This window comes from Tachysurus vachellii, chromosome 18, assembly GCF_030014155.1.
Source record: "Tachysurus vachellii isolate PV-2020 chromosome 18, HZAU_Pvac_v1, whole genome shotgun sequence".
NCBI lineage: Eukaryota > Metazoa > Chordata > Actinopteri > Siluriformes > Bagridae > Tachysurus > Tachysurus vachellii.
This window is the reverse complement of record NC_083477.1, coordinates 14595342-14607382: the sequence shown is the minus strand read 5'-3', so window position 1 is coordinate 14607382 and position 12041 is coordinate 14595342. Positions and strand designations below refer to the sequence as shown.

The 12041-nt window shown below is 40.7% G+C and overlaps 1 protein-coding gene across 1 annotated transcript in view; it reads left to right on the top strand.

Annotated features, from left to right (window-relative positions):
• Positions 1 to 12041, top strand: part of LOC132860833 (arf-GAP with dual PH domain-containing protein 1) — a 32304-nt gene that overhangs the window by 2576 nt on the left and 17687 nt on the right. Inside the window, exon 2 of the mRNA XM_060892100.1 lies at positions 5937 to 6067. Coding sequence (XP_060748083.1) covers positions 5937 to 6067 — 131 coding nt within the window. The remainder of the gene's footprint in view (positions 1 to 5936; positions 6068 to 12041) is intronic.

Sequence of the window (12041 nt, the reverse complement as noted above, 5' to 3'; positions counted from 1 at the left end):
ACTAGGAGATCGGAAGTGACATGGATAGGGCGGGGGGTTAAGTATGATTGCAATCATGTGATGGACAATGTACATAGTGCAAAGTGCAAAGTGCAGACAGGATGCAAGACTAGCTATGACAGCATAACTAAAAGGGAGAGCCAGAAGGAGACAGACATGTGGCATCCCATTACTTTACTATCAGCAAACCTGAGCAACTTGCGAGGATGGTCATCTGCTGTTGTAGCCTGTCTCAATCTGTACTACTATTATTATATTAATTCTACTATATTGCAAACATAGTAATTCTAGCTAAACTATCTTGCCAACATAGAATAATATATGTAGAGAAGCATTATTGTCATTTCCTGTCATTGCTTGAGATTTGCAGAGACACAGTGCTCAGTTTGGCACAATTCAGCAAAGGCTGTGCTGAACATGAAGCCGTAGTGTCACCTCTGCTCTGCAGGGAACTCCGTGTCGATAGCCTTTAGCAGAAATTGTGCCAGACGTGCAGCCGAAGCCTCAGTTCGTAAGTTAAGTCCATTAAATTACTGTTTAAAACCACTATCTTCAATGAAGGTTTCTTCATCTATAACTTGTATTGATGGCGACTTGTACGATGCATTATAAATTATAAACGATATCAAACATAACCTAGTTGATGAGTGCCTTTGAGAAAAACAGCTGATTATACATGCAGCATGCAATTGTCACACAAAGAAAGTATATGAATTTATCCTGTACAGTTTTCAGATTTGGGGGGCACGGTGGCTTAGTGGTTAGCACGTTCGCCTCACACCTCCAGGGTTGATTGTCATCTCTGGAAAAATGTCCGTAGTGTGTGATTGCGTGAGTGAATGAGAGTGTGTGTGCCCTGCGATGGGTTGGCACTCCGTCCAGGGTGTATCCTTCCTTGATGCCAGAAGACGCCTGAGATAGGCACAGGCTACCCGTGACCTGAGGTAGTTCGGATAAGCTGTAGAAAATGAGTGAGTGAGTGAGAGAGAGTTTTCAGATTTAATATGTTTGGAAAAAATGTGTAACATTCTGGATAACATTCTGTCCTGTTGTTTTCCTGGAGAGACAGTATTATCTTTAATGGCTCTGTCTCCCTTAGTGCAGAGAGACCTGGAGTTGTTGCTTAGTCTTGCATGTGGGGTTCAAAGTGCAATTTATTATCGTCCCTGGCACATATAAAGTGAAGTGAATATAACCTTTCTTGGTATGGCTTGTGGATTAAACAAGAAAGGCCATTCTTTAGGGGTTATCACTGGCAAGGGCCCTAGACATGCAAATCTGAAGTTCATTCATTCATTTTCTACCGCTTATCTGAACTACCTCGGGTCACGGTTAATCTCAGGCGTCATCGGGCATCAAGGCAGGATACACCCTGGACGGAGTGCCAACCCATCGCAGGGCACACACACTCTCATTCACTCACACAATCACACACTACGGACAATTTTCCAGAGATGCCAACCAACCTACCATGCATGTCTTTGGACCGGGGGAGGAAACCGGAGTACCCGGAGGAAGCCCCCGAGGCACGGGGAGAACATGCAAACTCCACACACACAAGGCGGAGGCGGGAATCGAACCCCAACCCTGGAGGTGTGAGGCGAACGTGCTAACCACTAAGCCACCGTGTCCCCCAAATCTGAAGTTAGAAATGTAAATAAACTGTTATTAGCCTTAACTAAACCAGTTATAAAATCAAAGTAAAATATAGCTGCAAGCAGCAATGGCGGGCCCTCGCACGTTTTTTTATCGCTATACGGTGCCTCCCAGAAAACAATGCACGGTGGGCAAGTGCATCAAGTGGGTAAATATCAGTGGACTATTTTATGTTGTTACTGGACTGTAGGTAAATGAAACCCCACATTTTAGACAAACGGGGTCCCACTTCCTGGGACCTGTTGGTGGCGCTATACCCGGGACTCACAATAAGCACATCGATGCGATCAGAATCCTTGGCCGAACATACACACCACGTGTCATCACAATAAGACATTTTTTGCTTTAGATATTAGACACTTCCGGGTTCTCTGAATTTGCCATAACTTAGTCACCTCGCCATGGCAGCACTGTTCGAGATATCAAAAATCCCTTCGCAATTTAGCAAGTGCAATGTCTCGGCATCATGTTCACCACGTTTGATGTCAATCGCGTGAATTCCCTAGGAGGAGTATTTAAAAGTTCACCACATGCACTTATAAAACAATCCAAAATGGCCGACTTCCTGTTGGGCGGAGCTCATTGTTTAGAGCGCGAAAGTTGTTCAGATCGATGAGATCTATATGCGTACCAACTCTCGTACATGTGCGTACATAATTGCCCGATCTGTGCACCAATGTTTGTTTTTGCATTACAGGGGGCGCTACAGAGCCCCCCTGCCACGCCCGTTTTCGAGCCTTTGCCCGAGCCTGGCGTCGCACGACTCTGACGTGTGTGCCAAATTTCAAGAGTTTTCGAGCATGTTAAGGGACCCCGATTGGCCAATGTGTGGGAAAAAAAATAAATAAATAATACTCCCGAGGAAAAACAATAGGACTTCGCACCATTCGGTGCTCAGGCCCTAATAAATAAATAAATAAATAATCCCGAGCAAAAACAATAAGGCTTCGCACCATTCGGTGCTCGGGCCCTAATTACACAATGTATGCATTAGACATTTTTTACTCTTGAGAATAGCACGTGTATGTGAAGAGTATAAGAGATGGTCAAGCCTGTAGGGAGTGACCAGTCCTTTCCAGATATTCCTTTAACTCCATTATTAATATTGCTGTAGGTATTTTTGTGCAGTTTCATGCTTGTCCTTTTGTCAATTTTTGGGATACTAGTTAATGTCACTGTGGTGCCTTATGTTCTTTATTTGTTGATAATGTCCCTAAAGTTCTGCAAACTATTTTGTACTCCTCCTGTAACAGCTTTCTAAGATCTTTGCAGATCATGGCTTGTGTAGTCAGATGAAACCAAAAAGATATCAAGAAAACGATCCAGATACAGAAGTTATACAGTAATTATACAGATTGTAGTTAATTAGAAATTCTTGATGACAGATGTATGAAAATTACTTTTGAACATGAGTTTTAATGTGAACCGTTACATGCACAATTTTAAGATGTGCTTACTTGTGCAATCAGATTATTGTTTATTCTTTTTTTTCTCTAAAGCATTTATATTTTTACTTGAAGTTTGTGTTTGATTATCACATTAAATGTGGAAGAAGCTTTGGCATGATTTCTTTTTTTGTTATTTTTTATATTACAAAAACCTGCAACATTTAACAGGTGTGTGTAGGCTTTTTTGGATCCAATGTATACATTTATTACATTGAATATGCACCTATATACATTATAGTAACTCTGCACATGCTTTGGGCATTAACCCAAAGCACATGACCCAGTTTGCCAGTCTTTTCTTAGACCACTTTTGGTAGGTACCCACCATTGCATACCAGGAACCCCCAGGACTTGCTGTTTTGGAAATGTCCTGACCCAGTTCTCTAGCCATCATAATTTGTACCACATTAAAGTTGCTTCCAAAATATTAACATTGAGAACTGACTGATTACTTGCTGTCTAATACAGTATATCCCACCCCTTGTCAGGTGCTATTTTAACAAGGTAATCAGTATTATTGGTTAGTCACTTCACCTGTCAGTAGTTTTAATATTAAGGCTGATTGGTGTAAATTATAAAGGAGTATATACTCACTGGTCACTTTAACAGCAATATCTGTAGACCTGCTAATTTATAAAGTTATCCAGTTAGCCAATCATATTGAAGCAGCACAATGCATAAAAACATGCAGATACAATTTAAGAGCTTCTGTTATTGTTCATCTTAACCTTCAGAATGGGGAAAGTGTGCTTCTTGTGACTTTATCTGTGGCACGGTTGATTGGCATGGTGCCAGATTAGTTAGTTTTGGTATTTTAGATTCTGATGGTCTACAGAGAGTTTACAGAGAATGGTACTGGAGAACCCTAGCATGTGAGGGTGTCATGGACAACTCTGGAGCATTAGGTGGAATATTAACTAAGATCCAGGATTGTATTTACAGTATTCTGTATGAGCTAATAGTGCACGTTCAAAAACCCTCAACAGAACTTAAATCAGCATATCAGTAAAGTAAGCAGCTTTTGCTTTTTCAAGCTCAAGTTTATGCTCTTTCTTTGTTTGTGTGTGTGCAAACTCAGTCACCAAAATACACAAATTGATGTAACCCAAACATTGTGGACAAGAGAATCTGCCAAATTCCAGTGTTTAATAAAAGCGAGTTGCATAAAATTACCCGCTGCTACAATGTTAGATTCCTGGATTACCCCCATGTCAAGCATGAAAACAGAATAAAAAATATTAAGTTTAAAAATTAAATGAAAATTTATTCCCTAATGAGCAAGCCTGAGGGAATGGTTGCAATGATATATTGCCTCAGGTGATATGAGGAAGAAACCTTGAGAGGAATTAGATTTAAAAGGAAACCCATCCTCATTTGGTTGACACTGGACAATAAACAATGTAAATGTAAACAATGTTCTTTCTACAGATGTTTATGGTGAAATGGAATAATGCAACCCAGAGCTCCCTAGCAAGTAATAGGTCAACATAATTTCTCAGTTCATGTTACAATTAACACAAATTTTTTTCTGCCAAAGTCTTCAAGTGTTCACTGATAACGACTCATGCACAAAGCTGACCGCTGCAACAGCAGTTCAAAGACAGTACGATGGTCACATGGGTATCCACAGCAGTCACATGGGTCAGCAGCCATTCTTAGCAGCAGTGTGCACCACCAAGAAAGGAGACTTCAACCAGAAGTGTTTCCAGGGTTCAGCTGTCTCATTTGGGTGAACCTGTGTTCACGATAGCTTCAGATTCCTGTTCTTGGCTGACAGGAGTGTTATCTTCTGCTGTTGTACACCATCTAGCTCAGGGTTATTGTTTTGTGCATGCTTAGATGCATTTCTGCTCACCATGATTGTAAAGAAGGATACTTTCTGTTTCTTTACTAATCTGACCATCTCTTTTATCAACAAAATGTTTCTACCAAAAGAATGCTGACTCAATGTTTCTATTTTTCTCACCCTTCTGTGGGTTCGTTAGATGAAAATCAGTAGTTTGTGTATATAATAGTTGATAGTGCATGAAACCACTAGGCATTTATGTAATGAGGCAAGCAATATAATATAACATCATTACAGTATTTTTTTAACCAAATGTGTGCTATAACCATTGTTTTAAAAACATAGTGTTATGTTACAAATGGCTCGTATTGCTTTTATTTGAATACAGTGTAGAATCAGGGGTATTATGGCACACTAATTCAGGGAACAGCATTTTTGATTCAAGTAAATGGTTATATAAACTATATGTTTTTTTATTATTTTATGTGGGTATCAGGGTCGACTGGAATCCTTTTCCTTTCTTTACAGTCAAGCAAATTTATATATATATAAGATATATAAGATAGAAGATATATTTTATACTGTATGATTCTACACTGTGTGGACAATACATACTGCATTACATTGGGATTGCAATGGATGGTGTTCACTACGCTGTTGGAGTTGGGCAAGCCACTGACACAACAAACTCTTGTTTTTATCTAATGGACATCTGGTCTGAATCTTTAACCAAACAAGTTTCAGTTACTGCGCTCTACGTTTACCACTTCCTGACCTCTTTCTTTGTCTTTCTTAGCTTGTCACAGATAATGGCTCTCTCTTTTTTGTGTGGGTAAACCGGAAGAGGGGATCAGATGGAGTACTTTTTTCTTTTCTTTTCTTTTCTTTTCTTTTCTTTTCTTTTCTTTTCTTTTCTTCTTTTCTTTTCTTTTCTTTTCTTTTCTTTTCTTTTCTTTCTTTCTTTCTTTCTTTCTTTCTTTCTTTCTTTCTTTCTTTCTTTCTTTCTTTCTTTCTTTCCACCTAAGTGCTCTGTCTCTGTGTTGTAGGTCCAGAGTGGGCTTCCTTCACCCTGGGTGTCTTCATATGTCAGACCTGCTCAGGCATCCATCGCAGCATTCCTCAGATCAGCAGAGTCAAATCTGTCTTCATTGACCCCTGGGAGAAATCAGAGGTGGAGGTGAGTCTGTTGTGAGTGTACGCATTGTACTTTCTGTCATAGAATTGCCAGTGAAATGTTAATGCTAGTTTAGCTATTTAGCTAAATCATGGTGTCTGATATAGCTAGGCTGTTGGTATATCTCATGAAATGCTAATGTAAAGCTGCTTTGAGACAATGTGAATTGTTAAAAGCGCTATACAAATAAATTTAAATAAATTGATCAAATTAAAGTGCTTCCTTCACTTTTTCACACAACTGGAGATGTCAATGCTAATATGCCAGAAGTTTTTCCCCCCATTGCCAATGAAGGTGATTGCATTTTCCCTGAGCCACAAACTGCTTGCAAACTTATATCTATTGATCCCAGCAAACTCCTTGCTTTTTTTGATTCAGCCATCTGCTGGATTCTGTCCTAGGCTTGGAGGTTTCCTTCTAACTTGATGATAGTAAGCGTAGACCTCCGTTTAAAGCCACCCACATTGAACTTGGCCAGGCTGCAAATCACAAGTGATTTGGTTTGGTGACATAGAGAAAACAAACTCTTTGTTAATTAGTGAAGATATAAGCCACTGACATGTTGCTGCTAAAGTGGCTGATATTAGGCCTTTGAAGAATGTGTAGAATGTCTGACATTAACACCTATTACCACAAATTTGGAAGCACAACATTGTACGTGATGTCTTTGGTTGCCATACCATTACAGTTTTCCTTGACTGGAACTATAAAGCCTAGTCCAACATGTTCAGAGCCTTCACCTCAACTCCACTCAGTACCATGGGAATGAATCAGAAAAATGACTGCACTGACTATTTTTACAGATGAACATAGTTGTTGCTTTCTTCAGAATCAGAATCAGCAGGCGTTGAGGTGTGCATCTGTGCACAGCCATTGCTGTGGTGGGAGTGGTGAAGATGATGGTCTGTGTCATAAGTGGTGGTGGTGGCAGGACTGTCCCATTGACAAGTGAACTCGCTCAGACTGTAGGCCAGACAGAGGTTGCTAGCAAAGTGAGCCTGGCAGAGTGCACAGGGATTGTGCAGAACAGCTAACAGATGTCTTCACTGATATCTTCAACATTTCCCTGAGGACAGTCGTTGTTCCAACATGCCTCAAAACCGCTACCATTGTCCTTGTGCTGAAAAAGTCTAGAATGTCCTGCATCATTGACTATTGTCATGTCACCCATTGTGATGAAATGCTTTGAGAGATTCATCAAGGGGCAAATCAAAACCCATTTGCCACCCTCACTGGAGCCCTTGAAGTTTGCGTATTATCCAAACCGCTCCTCAGATGATGTCTCTGTCATGACCCTTCATCTAGGCATAACAAATAGTATAGATGTTGTTCATAGAATTTACTTCAGCATTAATCAGCACCTGACTGAGTGGCTGAACATTTTGAACCTGCACACCTCCCTCTGCAGCTGGATCGTGGACTTCCTGACTGGGAGAACAGCATGGGAACAGTATCTCCAGCATCGCCCCACTGCGCACTGGAGCCCCTCAGGACTGTGTGCTCAGTCCACTGCCGTTTACTCTGCTGACTCAACACTGTGTATCAATGCACAGCTTGATCCATACCATTAAGTTTGCAGAGGACACAATCATGGTTGCTCTCAACAGCAAGAAGGATGGGTCAGCATACAGTGAGGAGGCACGACAGCAAACAGCATGGTGTGGAGACAACAACCTAACAAAACTAAAGAGATGGTTGTTGACTTAAGAAGAATACAGACTGACCTCTCTCCACTGAAAATCGATGGATACTTTGTGAAGATCAAGAGCACTAAATTCCTTGCTGTTCAATTGGCAGAGAACCTCACCTGGTCACTCAACACCAGCTCTCAGCAAGAAAGCCCAGCGGAGTCTCTACTTCTTACAAAGGCTGAGGAAAGCACATCTGCCTCCACTCATCCTGAACAGGTATTACAGATGGACCATCAAGAGCATCCTGAGCAGCTGTCTGGATTTGGAATTGCACCATCTTGGATCACAAGGCCCTGCAGCAGATAATCATCAACTGAGACGATCATCAGAGTCTCTCTTTCCTCCATAACGGATATTTACACCACACGCTGTGTTCATAAAGCCAACAGCATTGTGAATGACACCACATACCCGTTGCATTTACTTTTTACCTTTACATCTGGAAAAAGGTACTGAATCATTTGGGTATTCACAATAAGATTGTGTAACTTTCTGCAAACGACCTATAAGCGAAACTGTACACATACACACACACACACACACACACACACACACACACATTCAATATACATCAATTTAAATTATTTACTTATATATTTTTTATAGCACCACACATAATAAACACATTATATGCTTGTTTTGCTGATAATGCTGCTATTGTAAATGTACATAAAGTATGTTTGCACAATTCTAAATACGGTCTATGCACTGGTTGGCACTATTTTTTTTTTAGATCTGTCCTGTAGTGTATTGCATTGTCTGTCTGCATTGTCTAGTTTTGCACTGTTTACAATAGGTTGCACACAACGACAACTTAGCCTTTATTCATTAGCTCTGTCTTCCTGGAGAAATGTTGTTGTATTTCAATCATCTTGTATGTAAATCATCTTGTATGCATGGTCAGTGCATGATTTAAAATTTGTTGTATAGCATGTTACAGAATGTGTTTGGTTGCTAATGGCATGCAACATAAATTGTGGAATAACATGTCTGATAGATCTTTGGTGATGAAGAATTGTCAAAGAGACCAGTGGTGAGCATGTCATGGTAATTCAAAGACAAAGCATGGATCTTCATCTATTTTCCTATTTAAAAATAGCATATGGCTCTTTTACAAAATAGGTGAATTATAACAGTGTAGTCCTGATGTAACCTTCAAACGTATAAATTATAATGACTATAGCTAAAAAGAGAGCCACAATAAGCGTGCAGAGCAACTGACTATTCATCTTGATGGATGACCAGTGTGTGCGGACCCCCAGAATAAAACTAGGCACATGCTTTTCTCTTCGCTCTCACAATTTACTCATACTGTATGTGTCTTGCATGGTAAGCTTTGTAAATTGTATGTGTAAAAGGGAAGTGATCCAATGAGAAAATAAAACATTGAAACAAATTAATGCCCCCTTTTTGGAGAAAAGTATTGATCGAAAAAAGGTCTGAAAAAAGGTCTGAAAAAAGGTCTGAAAAAAGCAAGAAATTAGTACACTAGTAGGTTTTGTATGCTGTCGAGAACTGTTTGTAAAGTGGTGTAAACCTCAACAATTGGACCCAGTGTGCTGCCCAATGTCAAGTTTTACTTCTGAATCTATGAATAATGGCTAAATGATCAAGTATTATAATGTTACATACATGTCACAGCCTGACATTACCTGTAGCTGCTGTAAAATTCATTCATGTACCAGTCACAACAACTGTGTTATCTTCATGTAATACATAGTAATCGAAATTAGATAGTAGATTATTGTTTTGTGATTGTTGGGTTGTGGGTCACCGGGAGGTAGAGTTCAGTAAGGAGACAGCCCTTGGGAAAAAGCTGTTCCTCAGCCTGCTGGAGGCTCCTGAAGCACCTTGTCAGGATCCAGCCCAGACTTTGGCCATGTGCGGTTGTTTATGTTCGGTGTTCACGTGTCTGCCCCACCCTTGTCTCTTCCTCCCTGCCTCTGTATTTAACATAGGCCATAGGCAACGCGGCACGGAATCCTCATCCTTGGTGTCGTCTCTAGTCATGTCTTGTGTCGTGTCTGGTTTTGTCTGTGTCCCTGTTTTGTGTGATTTATTTATTAAATCAGTTTATTTTTACGCTATCCTGCATTTAGGTTTGTTTTTATCCCCGCATCGGTGACAGAATGATTCCGCCAGACCAAGACCCAGTAGGATAGCGTCAGCCTGGACCGGCTTATTGCGGGAGCATTTTTTTTTCTTTTTTGGAATGTTCTCTCTGCCCTGTTTGTCCCTGGACTTTTTTTGGGGGGTGACATCGGTCTGCATTTGTTTAGGTGGGGGGCGTCACTCCGCTTTCGGTTTCCCACTGAGGACGCCGCCTCACTTCCTGCCGGCGAACGATGTCACCGCCGTGTGCCTTGCTCCCCCCACCTACCTCGCCGTGTGCCTTGCTACCCCCTCTTGGATTTTGCTGGGATCGTGGTCCCCTCGGATATGGTTTGAAATGGGATTGGCGCATCGGGAGCCGCACCTCGAGGGAGGTACTGTCAGGATCCAGCCAGGACTTTGGCCATGTGCGGTTGTTTATGTTCGGTGTTCACGTGTCTGCCCCGCCCTTGTCTCTTCCTCCCCGCCTCTGCACACATGTTCCTCATGTGTTAATTGTCTTGTGTATTTAACCGTGCCTCATTGCTTATGGCGGTGCGGAATCCTCGTCCTTGGTGTCGTCTCTAGTCACGTCTTGTGTCATGTCCGGTTTTGTCTGTGTCCCTGTTTTGTGTGATTTATTTATTAAATTGGTTTATTTTTACGCTATCCTGCATTTGGGTCTGTTTTTATCCCTGCATCGCTGACACATCTACCAGAAAGAAGTCTATGGACAGGGTGGGAGGAGTCTTTAAGAATGCTGCAAGCGCAATGTAGATAGTGAAATATTTCAATATACAATATGTAACAGTAAAAACTTTTAATATACACTTTTATAATTTACATTTTATTGCAGTTAGAACATCTCACTCACTTTCTTCATACGAACTGCTTTACTAGCCATTTCTCTGAGTTGCTTTTCTGGGTCATTTACTGGGCCTTCCAGATATTAGTTAAGGCTGGACTGGCATTTTTCCTCTGTAAGTATTTCAAGGCGTCCCCAAACCTGTAATAGTATGGACAAAGTTCAATTCAATTCAATTCAATTCAATTCAATTCAATTCAATTCAAGTTTATTTGTATAGCGCTTTTTACAATGGACATTGTCTCAAAGCAGCTTTACAGAACATAAACATAGAACAGAAGATAAACATAAGGAGTAGTATAAAGAATTAATATAATAAGAATTCAAGATTCAAAAAACTCCCTGAAATTGGTAAAGGAAGAAACCTTGAGAGGAACCAGACTCAGGGGAACCCATCCTCATATGGGTGACACTAGATGGTGTGATTACAAATATACAGTCAGACAAATGTTGTATTGGTGTAGGGATCACATGGAGTTCAGATCTCCTCTTAGTATCACAGAGTCCAACTGGAGCTGGTAGATCTGTAGATGTCTCAGGATTCTCACAGAGTCGGCCTCATCTCAGTGGAGGTCCAAAAACTTCATCGCACAGAAGACAATCGGAGCTGGTACAATGTCTGGATGTCTCAGCATAGGTAGAAAAAGAGAGAAGCAGTGGGGAGGGATTAACATATCTGCTGTTCATAAAAATGTGCGTCTAGTGTAATAGTGCACAATATAATGGGATGTGTTATGTGTACGCCTGACTAAAGAGATGAGTTTTTAATCTACATTTAAACTGGGAAAGTGTGTCTGAGCCCCGAACACTATCAGGAAGACCATTCCATAGTTTGGGAGCTAAATAAGAAAACGCTCTACCACCTTTAGTAGACTTAGATATTCTGGGACCTACCAGAATTCATCCAGTCTTTTATCTCTCTAAGGCACTGAGTTAATTTGGACACTTTAGCTATTTCATCAGGTTTTGATGAGATATATAACTGTGTGTCATCAGCATAACAATGGAAACTAATCCCATGTCTTCTAATAATGTTCCCTAATGGAAGCATGTATATCGAGAAAAGCAGAGGTCCTAGAACTGATCCTTGAGGGACCCCATGATTAACCTCATAGTAAACTGGTTCACCATCTAATTCTACAAAATGGTATCGAACAGACAGGTAGGATCTAAACCAACTTAAAGCTTTTCCATGAATACCTGTGTAATTTTGTAAGCGATCTAGGAGAATGTTGTGATCTATAGTGTTGAATGCTGCACTAGTGCAAAGTGCATGGACAGAGATGGTTTTTGAGAAGTGGATACCTTCACTTTGGGGAATTAGGGAATT